The sequence below is a fragment of the Neoarius graeffei genome, chromosome 6 (genome assembly GCF_027579695.1).
Source record: "Neoarius graeffei isolate fNeoGra1 chromosome 6, fNeoGra1.pri, whole genome shotgun sequence".
Taxonomy (NCBI): domain Eukaryota; kingdom Metazoa; phylum Chordata; class Actinopteri; order Siluriformes; family Ariidae; genus Neoarius; species Neoarius graeffei.
In genome coordinates, this window is record NC_083574.1 from 11,582,625 (window position 1) to 11,602,253 (window position 19,629).

The 19,629-nt window shown below is 42.2% G+C and overlaps 1 protein-coding gene across 1 annotated transcript in view; it reads left to right on the plus strand.

The window, feature by feature from the left end:
• The window catches only part of rec114 (REC114 meiotic recombination protein), an 85,197-nt gene that overhangs the window by 29,623 nt on the left and 35,945 nt on the right, over nt 1-19,629 (plus strand). The window contains exon 4 of the mRNA XM_060923106.1: nt 3,556-3,729. Coding sequence (XP_060779089.1) covers nt 3,556-3,729 — 174 coding nt within the window. The remainder of the gene's footprint in view (nt 1-3,555; nt 3,730-19,629) is intronic.

Here is a 19,629-nt window from a genome sequence, read left to right on the forward strand (position 1 = left end):
CCCAAACATACAGTAGTTCATTGATTAAAGACAGGTGTTCTTTGTTAACGGCGTGCGTGCCGGAGCTCGTTAGGCACGTCTTCAGGTGCACGAGCTAAGGCGCGCAGGACTGACACCGTTCTGCGCAAGCGCAACACGATCGCACTAGAAAGCATGTTCAAGCTGCCAGTGTAGCTGCAGTCTTTTTAGTTGCGAATTACGGTACGAGTATTTCCTCGTGTTAATAATTCGCCATGTCAATACAAGCAAAACTTTCCTCCTTCTTTCGACGTGAAGAGAGGTAAGCAATTTATTATATATATATTTTTTCCATCAAAGTTGCATTTTGTTGCTTCGAAGCTAAGTTTTAGTGCCGTTTCTAGAACACATCATCAAGAAAACGTGGCAGACACAGCAATAATGGAAGAGCCGGTTTCTAAGCTGCTTAAAACTAGCAATGGGAATTTTTTTTTTTTTTTACATAATGCACTCAGGCTGCTAGTCAGTGTGTCACACACACACACTGAAAAATCCTGGCTACGCCCCTGATTTATATGAGAAATTTGGTATTCATTGGTGTGTTGAAATTTACAGACAATACGAACTAATGTAAACAATTGGCTTCTACTCGCATAAATATGAATTGGAAATGTTTAGTTCACTTTAGCTTCTGCAAACGCACAACTCTGCTAAAAGATTGATAAACGAGGCTCAATGTCCCCAACATTGAAATCTGAAAGCTTTAGAAACTCGAACAGACCTTTACTTTTTAACAGTACTGTTTTGGGATTTTGCTGAGTTTACCTTCAACTATCTGATTTTTTTCAAAGTAATGAATTGTGTAGGCAGGAAAATCACCACGTTTTCTAAACGCACTCCTGAAAATTACTCATTAACTAGAGGAATTACATTTGATATTTTTGACATTAATGTACATGAAAGAAAAAGGCTTAAAAGTTATAACTTGTTTGAGTGAAAATAAGTACTAAAATGCACTAGAATGCGGGGTTTTGCGTGTTTATGTTTTTAAAATTTTTTCGGGGGACATTGCCCCCCCGACCCCCATCTTATGGCGTATTCACACCTATGTTGTTTGGTCCGGACCAAACGAACCAAATTTCCCTTGGTCCGGACCTTTTTGGGTTGGTCTGAATACAAACCACCGAACTCTGGTCCGGACCAAAGGAACCCTGGTGCGGACCTTTTGGAGGTGTGAAAGCAGACCGGACCTAATCCGACAGTTTTGCTTTTTTGTACCTCGGGAGCTTCCGTCGTTTGTCGAGCATTATGGGAAACAGAGTCTTGACACTCCACCGCAAAGTGCAAACACTGTTTCGGTTGTCAAGGGAACCTTACAACAGTCGTTCAGTCATTCAGACCAGTGGTAGGCTAGACTACAGAGTACAAAAAATGAGTAGGGGGCAAACGTGGGCCGAGGAAGAAACGCGTCCCCTTGTGGATATATGGGCAGATGTCCACATATCTGAGCTTTTGGAGAGAACGCACAAAAATGCCGACGTGTTTGCTGTATTCAGTGAGAAAATGAAGGAGAAGGGGTTCACGCGCTCCCCAGAACAATGTCGGCTAAAAGTGAAGAAACTCCGTCAGACCTACATTAAAATCAGGGACATTCTTTCAAAAAGTGGCGGTACTAGCGACGCAAAAAAAGAAATTCATCTATTGCGTGAAGAGCCAGAACTGTCACAACATGATGTGCGCTCATCAGCGCTATCCTCCGTAGCCGCCTTGCCCTTTGTCGTCGTCGTCGTTGATAAATTACTTGTACAACAGCATAGTAATCGCACAATTGTGAAAACAGTAAAAACTGGAAAAAACGTATAGCTTTGACGACATTAAAAAGAATAACAGCACGGAAAGCCTCCATGACTACTTTTGAACTTAACGCTTTGTGCGCGTGTCGTCTCTGACCAATAGCTGAACGACCTCAGGGCGCGTGGCTTTGTTGACAGATTTTGGTCCGCTTACTAAAATGTACAGTGTGAAAGCGAACCGCACCAAAATGAAAAAATTAAAAAAACATTTGGTTCGGACCAAAGCAAGTGAACTATCGAACTATCCTGGTCTGAATACACCCTTAGCTTGACTTTCAAAAGTTCAGGATTCTTTTCTTTGCTCCACTTTCATCTCTGTGCATACTAATGAAGGACAACTAATGGATACGGTACATGATCGAAATGATATGATGGTGCAAAAGTCTTAGGCGCATGTAAAGAAATGCCGTCAACCTAAAATGGCTTAAAAATAATGAAAATGTTTCAACATTAAAAAAAAAAATACTATAAACAGCAGGAAACCATAATAAATGAAACAGTCGATATTTGGTGTGAGATGACCCTTTGCTTAAAAAAAAAAAGTAGTCTCAGGTCCAATGAGTGCAGTTTTATGCGGAAATGAGCTGTAGGTTTTACTGAGCATCTTCCAGAACCAGCCACAGTTCTTCTGGACACTTTGACTGTCACACTCGCTTCTTCATTTTGCACCAAAACCCAGCAGCCTTCATTATGTTTTGTTTTTTTTAATCTGAAAAGTGCTCTCTTATGGAATATACTGATCAGGCACATTACAAATATTTTTTTTTCCTGTAACATTTAATTTTGTGCTGGGGAGAAAAAAGTGAACGTTTGGAACTTTAAAGGAACAGTCCACCGTACTTCCATAATGAAATATGCTCTTATCTGAATTGAGACGAGCTGCTCCGTACCTGTCCGAGCTTTGCGCGACCTCCCAGTCAGTCAGACGCGCTGTCACTCCTGTTAGCAATGTAGCTAGGCTCAGTATGGCCAATGGTATTTTTTGGGGCTGTAGTTAGATGCGACCAAACTCTTCCACGTTTTTCCTGTTTACATAGGTTTATATGACCAGTGATATGAAACAAGTTCAGTTACACAAATTGAAACGTAGCGATTTTCTATGCTATGGAAAGTCCGCACTATAATGACAGGGGTACTAACACCTTCTGCGCGCTTCGGCAGCGCATTGATATCTGAGCTCCGTATCAATGCGCTGCCGAAGCGCGCAGAAGGTGTTAGTACGCTTGTCATTATAGTGCGGACTTTCCATAGCATAGAAAATCGCCACGTTTCAATTTGTGTAACCGAACTTGTTTCATATCACTGGTCATATAAACCTATGTAAACAGGAAAAACGCGGAATAGTTTGGTCGCATCTAACTACAGCCCCAAAAAATACCATTGGCCATACTGAGCCTAGCTACATTGCTAACAGGAGTGACAGCGCGTCTGACTGACTGGGAGGTCGCGCAAAGCTCGGACAGGTACGGAGCAGCTCGTCTCAATTCAGATAAGAGCATATTTCATTATGGAAATACAGTGGACTGTTCCTTTAAAATGTTTTTGTACTGACTCGATAATGTAGAAGTTGTAAAATAGAAATCTATAACAAAGTTTGTATGAAAAGGAACAAAAAAAAAAAATAGGGTGCCTAAAACTTTTCCACAGTACTGTAGGTGTAGGCATAACGTTAATAAGCGCCATTAATAATTGTCATTGGAAGGTCTTCAGAAAGATAGTAAGACAAGTGTGTGTCCGTTCACAGGAAGAGAGTCGTATGATACGACTACAGTTTGAGGGCAGCACCAGGTCTGAAGCTGTAGATTTATGCAGGAAAGCAGTCGACAGGTTGAATGAATATCTACCTGTAGGCACCCAGGAGCAGCCTGGCCCTTCATCTGCAACTCACACCACTGGAATCGCTAACCAGCAACAGCAGGTACACTACACGACATGAAAGACCAAAAGCAGCCGCATACACATATACACACACTACCGTTCAAAAGTTTGGGGTCACTTTGAAGTTTCCTTATTTTTGAAAGAAAAGCACTGTTCTTTTCAACGAAGATCACTTTAAACTAATCAGAAATCCACTCTATACATTGCTAATGGGCTAAATGACTATTCTAGCTGCAAATGTCTGGTTTTTGGTGCAATATCTCCATAGGTGTATAGAGGCCCATTTCCAGCAACTCTCACTCCAGTGTTCTAATGGTACAATGTGTTTGCTCATTGCCTCAGAAGGCTAATGGATGATTAGAAAACCCTTGTACAATCATGTTAGCACAGCTGAAAACAGTTTAGCTCTTTAGAGAAGCTATAAAACTGACCTTCCTTTGAGCAGATTGAGTTTCTGGAGCATCACATTTGTGGGGTCGATTAAATGCTCAAAATGGCCAGAAAAATGTCTCGACTATATTTTCTATTCATTTTACAACTTATGGTGGTAAATAAAAGTGTGACTTTTCATGGAAAACACAAAATTGTCTGGGTGACCCCAAACTTTTGAACGGTAGCGTATCCAGACCCATAAATTTTGCAAATATTTAATTTATCCTGTTATAATAGATAGTTGGTTCAGTCTGAACATTTTCAACAATAATTGACAAATCTAACAACGTTATTGATTATAAATCCAAAGTTTATGATGTATTTTTTTTTCAAAACGCTATAAATCCATTCATTTTTTTCTGTCTTTCTTTTTTTAAAACAAGAGAACATGCTGTAGGAAATTATCATCATACAATTTATAATAAAATCAAATAAAACACAACATTTCATTCATTTATGTTTGCTCTCATTCATGGTTATCTTTGTTTAAACGATATCTTCTACTACCTGGTGTAGGTCTCACAGGTTCTTCAGAACCATCAAAAGTATTCACAACCACCATTTGCAAAAGTTATTTGTACTCAAGAAGCTACACAAGCAAACAAAACTCCTTGCTTCAGGGCGCCGCCATGTGGGATAGTGTAGAACGCTGACCGAACTCTGATTGGTCTAGAGGAAATGTCGCACTCAGCCAAAAAACAGGTGTAGCGCCGATCGTGTTTTGGAAAGAAACTACAATTTGCAGCACATGTAATCACGGAAATATAGCGATTTGGCATGAAACATTAATGGAGCAGTGAATAGGCTCAGTACACAGCAGAATAGCACGACAAACTCGTTTTTTTTTTATTTGGCGTGTGTGTGTGTATATTTTATATATATATATATATATATATATATATATATATTAGTGCTGTCAAAAATGTCGCGTTATTAACGCGTTAACTTGATTCAATTTTAACGGCGATAACTTTTTTTATCGCGAGATTAACGCTCTGTGACATGATGCCATGCCCCGCACAGCCAGAGTCCTCTGCCCTCCCCCGAAGAGCCACGGTGCTCGGCTTAGGTTTCGTTTTCCCATCGGCGGCTCCAGCCCCACTTTGCAGTGGCTGTGACAAGACGTGTTATGCTCTGCAATTAAAAAAAAAAAACAACCCACATTGGTACAACCAGTGTTCGAACTATGCCGATATTTTCGGGGGTCCCTTTTTTTTTCCTTGGGGGGGTGCCTGCGCTTGTCTCAGAGCGCGGATCTCCATCACGCGCTCACTTCGGATATGCAAATGCTTCCCGTTACACACGATTGCTATGTCAATAAACATCATTTTGCAAATATTTTAGAGACCCCCCAACATTTCCCAAATCATGTTTTCAAGGGATCTCATGTCTGTTTCAGAGGATCTCGGATCCCCTGAGTACCCCCGTAGTTCGAACGGTGAGCAAGCCCATTCACTTTTTTATGCTGATAAGAGAATTTACAATGGTTTTTCATGTGACAAAAATGTGCGATTAAATTGCGATTAATCGCGAGTTAACTATGACAGTCGCGACATTAATCGCGATTAAATATTTTAATCGCTTGACAGCACTAATATATATATATATATATATATATATATATATATATATATATATATATATATATATATATATATAAGGGTTGTCCCGAAATGTATAGGAAAAATTTTTTTTACCAAAACATTCCGACCACCCTACCATTTTTTTTTTTTTTACATAGGCTAAAAGAAGGCAACAAGCAAAATTTCAGAAAAATTGGTTAATATTTAGAGGTGCCACATGAGGTTGCAAATCGGGTTAAGCCATTAACATTAGTTGGTGCGTAGACTGTTGCAGAGAAGATCTCAAACCCCCAAAAAGTCACAGTTCTAGAGGGAATATGCCACTTCTATGAAAAAGAAGAGGCAGGAAGAGTTTATAGACTGATAGAAGGTTAACTTTCATGCACTAAGGGGTTCTTAAACAATGAGCACTGATCGTAATATGCTGATGAAGTTGTGAATGTTTTTCTTTCTATGTTTTTCAGATGGCTAGCAACAGTAATACAAGTAGCACCGGTGGTGCAAAGCACAAAACCAGAAAGGGCAATTATGTTTGGTTAATTGGTCCCACTTCCAAGGAACTGTCTGGGAGAAAGCTTCCTTCTGCTAGGGAAGTCCTTAGTGTGTTCTTTTATCTCCACAAGATACCATAATACCGAAGGGTTTAGAAAATCACAGACAAGTAATAGCTATTGTTACTTTGAACACAGGAAGTTATATTACTGTATTGTTTGTATTAATATGAAACAGTTAATAAGCCACATTATTTTATATTGTGTCTTGAGTGAAAGCTTTAATGGCTTTGTGGCACCTCTAAACATTGTTCAATCTTAACCAAATTTCGCACAATAACTTCTTTTAGGCAATGTAAAAAAAAAGGTAAGGTGGTCGTAACAAAATCCTAAAAAAAAAAAAAATTTGGGGACCACCCTAATATATATCCATCCGTCTAAAGCAGGGGTCACCAAACTTTTTTTCTCTGGGGGCCACATTGTCGTTCCTGACTGTGATGGGGGGCCGGGGTCGGGTCAGCTATATAACAGAATTGTATGACCCAGACAAATATGACCACCAGCAGGCCTCATTGTGTAGTAGAGATTACTAGCCTGGCACAGCCATCCCCGCTACGATATCCCCCGCTACGATATCCCCCACTACTATATCCCCCCACTACTATATCCCCACACTACTATATCCCCCCACTACTATATCCCCCCACTACTATATCCCCCCACTACTATATCCCCCCACTACTATATCCCCACACTACTATATCCCCACACTACTATATCCCACACTACTATATCCCCACACTACTATATCCCCACACTACTATATCCCCACACTACTATATCCCCACACTACTATATCCCCACACTACTATATCCCACACTACTATATCCCCCCACTACTATATCCCACACTACTATATCCCACACTACTATATCCCCCCACTACTATATCCCCCCACTACTATATCCCCCACTACTATATCCCCCACTACTATATCCCCACACTACTATATCCCCACACTACTATATCCCCACACTACTATATCCCCCCACTACTATATCCCCCCACTACTATATCCCCCCACTACTATATCCCCACACTACTATATCCCCACACTACTATATCCCCACACTACTATATCCCCACACTACTATATCCCCACACTACTATATCCCCACACTACTATATCCCACACTACTATATCCCACACTACTATATCCCCACACTACTATATCCCACACTACTATATCCCACACTACTATATCCCCACACTACTATATCCCCACACTACTATATCCCCCACTACTATATCCCCACACTACTATATCCCACACTACTATATCCCCACACTACTATATCCCACACTACTATATCCCACACTACTATATCCCACACTACTATATCCCCACACTACTATATCCCACACTACTATATCCCCACACTACTATATCCCACACTACTATATCCCCACACTACTATATCCCCACACTACTATATCCCACACTACTATATCCCACACTACTATATCCCCCCACTACTATATCCCCCCACTACTATATCCCACACTACTATATCCCCCCACTACTATATCCCCCCACTACTATATCCCCCCACTACTATATCCCACACTACTATATTCCCACTACTATATCCCCACACTACTATATCCCCACACTTCTATATCCCCACACTACTATATCCCCACACTACTATATCCCCCACTACTATATCCCACACTACTATATCCCCCACTACTATATCCCCACACTACTATATCCCCACACTACTATATCCCCACACTACTATATCCCCACACTACTATATCCCACACTACTATATCCCACACTACTATATCCCACACTACTATATCCCACACTACTATATCCCCACACTACTATATCCCCACACTACTATATCCCCCACTACTATATCCCACACTACTATATCCCACACTACTATATCCCCACACTACTATATCCCCACACTACTATATCCCCACACTACTATATCCCCACACTACTATATCCCACACTACTATATCCCCCCACTACTACATCCCACACTACTACATCCCCCACTACTATATCCCCACACTACTATATCCCCACACTACTATATCCCCACACTACTATATCCCCACACTACTATATCCCACACTACTATATCCCCACACTACTATATCCCCACACTACTATATCCCACACTACTATATCCCCACACTACTATATCCCCACACTACTATATCCCCCACTACTATATCCCCACACTACTATATCCCCACACTACTATATCCCCACACTACTATATCCCCACACTACTATATCCCCACATTACTATATCCCACACTACTATATCCCCACACTAGTATATCCCCACACTACTCTATCCCACACTACTATATCCCCCACTACTATATCCCCACACTACTATATCCCCACACTACTATATCCCCCACTACTATATCCCCCCACTACTATATCCCCCACTACTATATCCCCCACTACTATATCCCCCACTACTATATCCCCACACTACTATATCCCACACTACTATATCCCACACTACTATATCCCACACTACTATATCCCACACTACTATATCCCACACTACTATATCCCACACTACTATATCCCACACTACTATATCCCACACTACTATATCCCCACACTACTATATCCCCACACTACTATATCCCCACACTACTATATCCCCACACTACTATATCCCACACTACTATATCCCCCACTACTATATCCCCACACTACTATATCCCCACACTACTATATCCCCCACTACTATATCCCCCACTACTATATCCCACACTACTATATCCCCACACTACTATATCCCCACACTACTATATCCCCACACTACTATATCCCCACACTACTATATCCCCCCACTACTACATCCCCCACTACTACATCCCCCACTACTACATCCCCCACTACTATATCCCCACACTACTATATCCCCACACTACTATATCCCCACACTACTATATCCCCACACTACTATATCCCCCACTACTATATCCCCACACTACTATATCCCCACACTACTATATCCCCACACTACTATATCCCCCACTACTATATCCCACACTACTATATCCCCACACTACTATATCCCCACACTACTATATCCCCACACTACTATATCCCCACACTACTATATCCCCACACTACTATATCCCCACACTACTATATCCCCCACTACTACATCCCCCACTACTACATCCCCCACTACTACATCCCCCACTACTACATCCCCCACTACTATATCCCCACACTACTATATCCCCACACTACTATATCCCCACACTACTATATCCCCACACTACTATATCCCACACTACTATATCCCCACACTACTATATCCCCACACTACTATATCCCCCACTACTATATCCCCACACTACTATATCCCCACACTACTATATCCCCACACTACTATATCCCCACACTACTATATCCCCACATTACTATATCCCACACTACTATATCCCCACACTAGTATATCCCCACACTACTCTATCCCACACTACTATATCCCCCACTACTATATCCCCACACTACTATATCCCCACACTACTATATCCCCCACTACTATATCCCCCACTACTATATCCCCCACTACTATATCCCCCACTACTATATCCCCACACTACTATATCCCACACTACTATATCCCACACTACTATATCCCACACTACTATATCCCACACTACTATATCCCACACTACTATATCCCACACTACTATATCCCACACTACTATATCCCCACACTACTATATCCCCACACTACTATATCCCCACACTACTATATCCCCACACTACTATATCCCACACTACTATATCCCCCACTACTATATCCCCACACTACTATATCCCCACACTACTATATCCCCCACTACTATATCCCCCACTACTATATCCCACACTACTATATCCCCACACTACTATATCCCCACACTACTATATCCCCACACTACTATATCCCCACACTACTATATCCCCCCACTACTACATCCCCCACTACTACATCCCCCACTACTACATCCCCCACTACTATATCCCCACACTACTATATCCCCACACTACTATATCCCCACACTACTATATCCCCACACTACTATATCCCCCACTACTATATCCCCACACTACTATATCCCCACACTACTATATCCCCACACTACTATATCCCCACACTACTATATCCCCCACTACTATATCCCACACTACTATATCCCCACACTACTATATCCCCACACTACTATATCCCCACACTACTATATCCCCACACTACTATATCCCCACACTACTATATCCCCACACTACTATATCCCCCACTACTACATCCCCCACTACTACATCCCCCACTACTACATCCCCCACTACTACATCCCCCACTACTATATCCCCACACTACTATATCCCCACACTACTATATCCCCACACTACTATATCCCCACACTACTATATCCCCACACTACTATATCCCCCACTACTATATCCCCACACTACTATATCCCCACACTACTATATCCCCCCACTACTACATCCCCCACTACTATATCCCCACACTACTATATCCCCCACTACTATATCCCCACACTACTATATCCCCACACTACTATATCCCCACACTACTATATCCCCACACTACTATATCCCCCACTACTATATCCCCACACTACTACATCCCCCACTACTACATCCCACACTACTACATCCCACACTACTACATCCCCCACTACTACATCCCCACACTACTACATCCCCACACTACTATATCCCCCACTACTATATCCCCACACTACTATATCCCCACACTACTATATCCCCACACTGCTATATCCCCACACTGCTATATCCCCACACTGCTATATCCCCACACTGCTATATCCCCACACTGCTATATCCCCACACTGCTATATCCCACACTGCTATATCCCACACTACTATATCCCCACACTACTATATCCCCCACTACTATATCCCCCCACTACTACATCCCCCACTACTACATCCCCACACTACTACATCCCACACTACTACATCCCCCACTACTACATCCCCACACTACTATATCCCAACACTACTATATCCCCCACTACTATATCCCCACACTACTATATCCCCCACTACTATATCCCCCACTACTACATCCCACACTACTACATCCCCCACTACTACATCCCCACACTACTACATCCCCACACTACTATATCCCCCACTACTATATCCCCACACTGCTATATCCCCACACTGCTATATCCCCACACTGCTATATCCCCACACTGCTATATCCCCACACTGCTATATCCCCCACTACTATATCCCACACTACTATATCCCCCACTACTACATCCCCACACTACTACATCCCCCACTACTACATCCCCCACTACTACATCCCACACTACTACATCCCCCACTACTATATCCCCACACTACTATATCCCCACACTACTATATCCCCACACTACTATATCCCCCACTACTATATCCCCACACTACTATATCCCCACACTACTATATCCCCACACTACTATATCCCCACACTACTATATCCCCACACTACTATATCCCCACACTACTATATCCCCACACTACTATATCCCCACACTACTATATCCCCACACTACTATATCCCCACACTACTATATCCCCACACTACTATATCCCCCACTACTATATCCCCACACTACTATATCCCCACACTACTATATCCCCACACTACTATATCCCCACACTACTATATCCCCACACTACTATATCCCCCACTACTATATCCCCACACTACTATATCCCCACACTACTATATCCCCCACTACTATATCCCCACACTACTACATCCCCCACTACTACATCCCACACTACTATATCCCCACACTACTATATCCCCACACTACTATATCCCCACACTACTATATCCCCCACTACTATATCCCCACACTACTATATCCCCACACTACTATATCCCCCACTACTATATCCCCACACTACTATATCCCCCACTACTATATCCCCACACTACTATATCCCCACACTACTATATCCCCCACTACTATATCCCCACACTACTATATCCCCACACTACTATATCCCCACACTACTATATCCCCACACTACTATATCCCCACACTACTATATCCCCACACTACTACATCCCCACACTACTATATCCCCCCACTACTATATCCCCACACTACTATATCCCCACACTACTATATCAACACTTGATTCCTGGCACATATTTGTTTATCTTTACTAGTGGTTTGCAAAAGTAGTAATCGAGTCTTCACACTTTGTTTTAATTTGAAATACCACAGATATTCCATTTATTTATTTTCTAATAAAAATAACATCAAAGCTGTCAAGGTAAGAAACATCTGCCTAGTTGAGGTGATTGACCCTGGCAAAGGTGAGTGGAAAATTATAAATTGTAGGTAGGCCTGTTGATATTATTAATAATATTAATAATAATTGTGTGCAGCACTTAATAGAGGTCAAATAAATAGGCCTATAAAATAAATGTTTAAAAAAAAACAGTGAAATTATAATAATATGAGCAATAGATCAATAGATCACAGCAGTTGTGTTGTGTCCTGCACGTCATTGCTCTCATCCATGGCCAAAGCAAAAAACTCGAATTCTGACGCTCTCTCATTCAGCTGGTCATACACGTTGTCCCCCAAATCTTCGGTTCGCCTGGTCATAGTAGGTGCGGAGAGACTCACCGCGCTGAGCGCATCCTTCTTGTCAGGACACACCTCTTCGGCCACAGCAAGCATGCATACTTTAACAAAGTCCCCATCAGTAAACGGCTTTCCATGGGTAGCTAGTAGGTGAGCTGCCTTATAGCGAGCTCGGACAGCAGCCTGGTTGATCTGGGTTTGGTAAAGGAATACATTCTGTTGTGCAGCCAGTCCGCATTTCATCCTCCGAATCCTATCTTCTCTTGTTTGCCCTCGCAAACTAGCATACTCTTTGTGGCAGGTTTCGTAGTGACGATGCAGATTATATTCTTTGAAAACCGACACACTTTCTTTACATACAAGACAAACTGCACGGTCCTTACACTGAACGAAAAAATAATCGGTGGTCCACTGTTCTTTAAAAACTCTGCACTCTCTGTCAGCTTTTCGCTTACCGCTAGCCATTTTACTGTCCTGAACACTGACAGTTCTCTGCGCGTGCGCTGCCTGTCACTGCTTGATCGCGAGCATATGACGAAAATTCGGAAAATATGAATAGTTCATTTTATAACTAAATATCAATTTTAATTGATAAAATCAACAAAATACAAGATGCAGACATGTTATTATTTGCCAAAAAGCAATTAAAAAAAAAATAGGCCACTTTTGGAGATTGCCTCATAGGGCCGGTTCAAGTGGTGGGGGAATGGAGGGCTGGTCAAAGGGGGGTGGCGGGCTGGAGTCGGCCCGCAGGCCGTAGTTGGCCCGCAGGCCGTAGTTTGATGACCCCTGGTCTAAAGTCCTTCCCGCACCGTGTGGCGCATTAGCCCTCGACCTCTCGCCTATTACATACCTAGGGTTACAGTGTAGGGCTGGTCCTCTGGTAACCACGAGAGTCCATCTATCCATTATCCGTAGCCGCTTATCCTGTGCAGGGTCGCAGGCGAGCTGGAGCCTATCCCAGCTGACTACGGGCGAAAGGCGGGGTACACCCTGGACAAGTCGCCAGGTCATCACAGGGCTGACGCATAGACACAGACAAGTTAACCTAACCTGCATGTCTTTGGACTGTGGGGGAAACCGGAGGAAACCCACGCGAACACGGGGAGAACACGCAAACTCCACACAGAAAGGTCCCCATCGGCCGCTGGGCTCGAACCCAGAACCTTCTTGCTGTGAGCCGACAGCGCTAACCATTATACCACTGTGCCGCCCAAAAATATATATCGAAGGTCCTCAGAAGGAAGGATAGTAAGACGTGTGTGTGTATATAAAAAAACACTGTAGTGTATGTCCGCTCTATGACAATTTACTATTCTCAGCGCAATGACGCTGACCTGATGGTTTGACCTGAACATCTCGCTGTCCCTGTTGAGATGAGACCATTCTCCCAGGCAGAAATGTCCAGTAGCATAGCATAGCAACAACAGACAGGCTGTAGTCAGTAATTTGTACTTGGAGTGTGTAGAAGTGTACAAAAATTGTATTTTTTTTTTTTCCTCAATGTAATTTGTGGTAACATGACAGCCATTGTGTAAAACCGAGCACTATTCTTCCTGCTCATTTCCCCTTACCGCGGTCGTCTTGACCTCGTTCATGCACCTGAAGTGCTGCGAGGTTCCACAACGAAATGGGGATCAACATCTCAAAGCTGGCAGAGAATTTTAAAATGGTCCAAACACCCACTTGGAGTGAGATGGATCAAATTTGTACTCAACAAATATTGAACAATTATTCCACGAAATCAAGTCCTACATGAGCTGAGAGATTGAGTGGAATAATTGTTTGATTCTATCCACATTCACTGGGTTTTGAGAGAGCATTTTTTTATTTTTTGCAAATTGGATAAATAAAACCTTTCTACAAAACGTCCGACAAAATCATTTCCGCTTAGGCGGACTTCTTAAAAAGCTATCGAATTGACTTTTTTTTTTTGGTAGAAAGTGCCAAGGTATAGAACAGCTTTAGACATTTATTTAATTCTTCCTTGGACGTTTCAGTTCTGTAGTTTTCATACTTCTTTGAGCTTTTGAACCAGTGTAAAAAAATTCAAGTTTTAATGCTTAAAAATGAAGAATGTAAACAATCCGGCAAAATAACAGGAGCAATTTGTGAAAAATGCTCTCGTAATAATTCTTGAAAAAAAAAAGTTCCTACAATCAAATACTTTCTTTCCATATTTTGTTGCTTTTTTTTTTTTTTTGGAGTTTTGTTTGAGTGCAATTTTTATTTCGTCCTTGGTTGGTTCAGCAAAACGCTCCGTCATTTTGTTTTTCTCTACTCGCGGTATATGAGCTGATATCCTAGTAGTAGAGTAGCCAATCAGAGCATGCGATTGCTCATATCCAGTTAATGTGGATAGACTAATTAGTATTATGTACTGAACAGGGCAGCACGGTGGTGTAGTGGTTAGCGCCGTCGCCTCACAGCAAGAAGGTTCTGGGTTCGAGCCCCATGGCCGGCGAGGGCCTTTCTGTGCAGGTTAGGTTAACTGGTGACACTAAATTGACCGTAGGTGTGAATGTGAGTGTGAATGGTTGTGATGACCTGGCGACTTGTCCAGGGTGTACCCCGCCTTTCGCCCGTAGTCAGCTGGGATAGGCTCCAGCTTGCTGCAACCCTGTAGAACAGGATAAAGCGGCTAGAGATAATGACTACGTTTACATGCACGTCCAAATCGAGCTGCTGTTGGTAATCGAGCAAAGGGTCCCAGCAGGGGTGCCAGAGAAATCCAATCCTACATGCACAAGTGAAATCGGGCTATTGTGCAAGGTGCATTGTGCACCCGAGCCACACGTGGCGCTACACGCCCCATCGTGTTGGTACACTTCCGGTTGTCGTCATGAAGAAGAGCTATAGTGTTGCCAGATACTGCTGACGTTTTCCAGCCCAAAACATGTTCAAATCCGCTAAAATGCACTTAAAACCCCCAATCTGGCAACACTAGCAGTTCCGTGCTCAAGCTGTTAGGCTTGCTCTAACAGACTATGGCTACAAACTGTCTGGCGCAGACCACTGTTTTGTCAGACAACTTATTTTGCACAATAATATTTTTCTAAAGTCCATTTTTTGCTTACAATTTAACTTGTGTCTTAATAAACACACAAAAAGTTCAATTGTTTTGTTTTTATTGACATTCTTCAGATGTTGGACATTTGGACATTTTTTATATATATATATATATACACACACACACACACACACACACACACACACACACACACAAATACAGTGACTTGTTTATGTACACAATTCACAGCTATGCAACAGCTGTACAGATGTATTTGGTGATACAGTAAGTGAGCTAAATTTTAACAGTGCAAACAATGCCACAAAAAGAAAAGATTCATGCCGTTGTCATGATTCGTTGTCATGCCGACCGAGGCTGTTGCGTTTCCCGCTTGTGGTCTCGTCACTCGTCACTTCCGGAAGTAGCTCGACAACTAGCTCGATAGGGTTTACATGCACAAAGTAGCTCGGCAGAAATCGCATAAACCAAGTCGTGTAGCTCGATTCCGAGAAATCAAGTTCGGTTCAATTTCAGCCGAATTAAGGTGTATACATGGCATTTTGAACTTCGATTTCAGTCGAGCAACGGCAGAAATTCGATTCTCTCTATGTGCATGTAAACGTAGTGAATGAGATGAGATGTACTGAACATGAATGTCCCAGTTACTAAACAAATAATGACTAAATGTAAACTGAATGAATGGGGAGAGTGAGTCATTTCTTCAAATCAGACCTCTTCAGTGACACATGACTCACAGAGCGCGTTTGTTTCCTCCGAGCGTGTCTCCTTACGAGTTGTTTTTGCCAGAAGAGCCAAAACATTGACACAACTAATTTACCAGCCATTAACACTGCTGGTTTCCTTTCAACTTTGGGAGGACACAGTGCTCTTGGCACCCTCAAATGATTCCAAATTTATACTTTATAGCAGATATTTTTGCTATAAAACAAGCTCGGGGAAATGGCACCAGCATGTTCTGCTAGTGGAACACGATCGCAGTTATAAGCCACAAATCATGATTCTTATTCTATCGAGCCCTGTGTACACCTAATTTGTACTTATGCTTATTAAATAATAGTTAGGTTATTGTTCCAAAAATAGCTTGGAGGTTTCTGGCAGTTCATGTGGGGTGAACAATGGGGTTGTCGATGATGATGATGATGGACAATGAAGGTCACACATGGGTGAGTATTGAAGCTGTGGTCCATTCTGAAGTCGCCACTCTGAATACACATTATTATTTAAAGCTAGACAGCCTTTCGATTTTCTAAAATCGGTGAAATTTAGTTCTCTCTGAAATGTGGTCATTGTTACATGTGTTTATTTTTGTAATATCTCAAAAACAAACAAACAAACAAAAAAAACCAGGCCATTCTGTGGCTGGGAAGTTATTTAATTTGAGAGGACTCCCTCACAGATAATACGCATGAAATCGCTCGCTTCGCGCAGTCAAGCAGACGGAGGAAGTCCGTGTGCGCATGCGCAGGTTTACCTTTGACGGCGCACTGACAGTTCCAGCATTCTGTCGCTAAACAAACACCTGATCACACCGAGGTGCTTGCCGACTGCCGCTATTTATTCATTTGGTCCCGCATTTCATTTCCTTCATACAACCCCGATTCCAAAAAAGTTGGGACAAAGTACAAATTGTAAATAAAAACGGAATGCAATGATGCGGAAGTTTCAAAATTCCATATTTTATTCAGAATAGAACATAGATGACATATCAAATGTTTAAACTGAGAAAATGTATCATTTAAAGAGAAAAATTAGGTGAGTTTAAATTTCATGACAACAACACATCTCAAAAAAGTTGGGACAAGGCCATGTTTACCACTGTGAGACATCCCCTTTTCTCTTTACAACAGTCTGTAAACGTCTGGGGACTGAGGAGACAAGTTGCTCAAGTTTAGGGATAGGAATGTTAACCCATTCTTGTCTAATGTAGGATTCTAGTTGCTCAACTGTCTTGGGTCTTTTTTGTCGTATCTTCCGTTTTATGATGCGCCAAATGTTTTCTATGGGTGAAAGATCTGGACTGCAGGCTGGCCAGTTCAGTACCCGGACCCTTCTTCTACGCAGCCATGATGCTGTAATTGATGCAGTATGTGGTTTGGCATTGTCATGTTGGAAAATGCAAGGTCTTCCCTGAAAGAGACGTCGTCTGGATGGGAGCATATGTTGCTCTAGAACCTGGATATACCTTTCAGCATTGATGGTGTCTTTCCAGATGTGTAAGCTGCCCATGCCACACGCACTAATGCAACCCCATACCATCAGAGATGCAGGCTTCTGAACTGAGTGCTGAAAACAACTTGGGTCGTCCTTCTCCTCTTTAGTCCGAATGACACGGCGTCCCTGATTTCCATAAAGAACTTCAAATTTTGATTCGTCTGACCACAGAACAGTTTTCCACTTTGCCACAGTCCATTTTAAATGAGCCTTGGCCCAGAGAAGACGTCTGCGCTTCTGGATCATGTTTAGATACGGCTTCTTCTTTGAACTATAGAGTTTTAGCTGGCAACGGCAGATGGCACGGTGAATTGTGTTCACAGATAATGTTCTCTGGAAATATTCCTGAGCCCATTTTGTGATTTCCAATACAGAAGCATGCCTGTATGTGATTCAGTGCCGTCTAAGGGCCCGAAGATCACGGGCACCCAGTATGGTTTTCCGGCCTTGACCCTTACGCACAGAGATTCTTCCAGATTCTCTGAATCTTTTGATGATATTATGCACTGTAGATGATGATATGTTCAAACTCTTTGCAATTTTACACTGTCGAACTCCTTTCTGATATTGCTCCACTATTTGTCGGCGCAGAATTAGGGGGATTGGTGATCCTCTTCCCATCTTTACTTCTGAGAGCCACTGCCACTCCAAGATGCTCTTTTTATACCCAGTCATGTTAATGACCTATTGCCAATTGACCTAATGAGTTGCAATTTGGTCCTCCAGCTGTTCCTTTTTTGTACCTTTTAACTTTTCCAGCCTCTTATTGCCCCTGTCCCAACTTTTTTGAGATGTGTTGCTGTCATGAAATTTCAAATGAGCCAATATTCGGCATGAAATTTCAAAATGTCTCACTTTCGACATTTGATATGTTGTCTATGTTCTATTGTGAATACAATATCAGTTTTTGAGATTTGTAAATTATTGCATTCCGTTTTTATTTACAATTTGTACTTTGTCCCAGCTTTTTTGGAATCGGGGTTGTATATAACGTGGCGTCTTTTCTCCTCGCTTTCTGTTACTGTCGTCGGTCTTTCACGTTTCATTCGCACACTCACATCCTCAGTTTTTCTCTCCCATTTCAAATTTGTATCCTACAATGCCTTGGCGCAAACAGGGAAAGCCTACCACAACATGCATGACATACTGTAGCATCTTGAATTGGGTCCTGGTGAAGCAGGAAAAAATTAGCCGAGAATTTAGGGCCACGTTAAAAAATTAAATAAGAAACCTCCATAAAATTGGAAGTCTACGATTCGAATTCAGTAGCTTTCGGTCCACTAAACAAAAAGAATTAGGTGTCAGGGAGAATTCTTTTTATGACCTACACTTGAGAAATCTGAAAGGCAGTCTAGCTTTAAGTTGAAGCGTGTGTGTTTTTGAAAACAATTTCGTAACGAACAGAACAGTAGGCCTAGTAAGTAGTAGAGTGCATCAGTTGCCCCATAAAAATGAAAAGTTCCTCCGATCATGATGCATTTTTGTTTT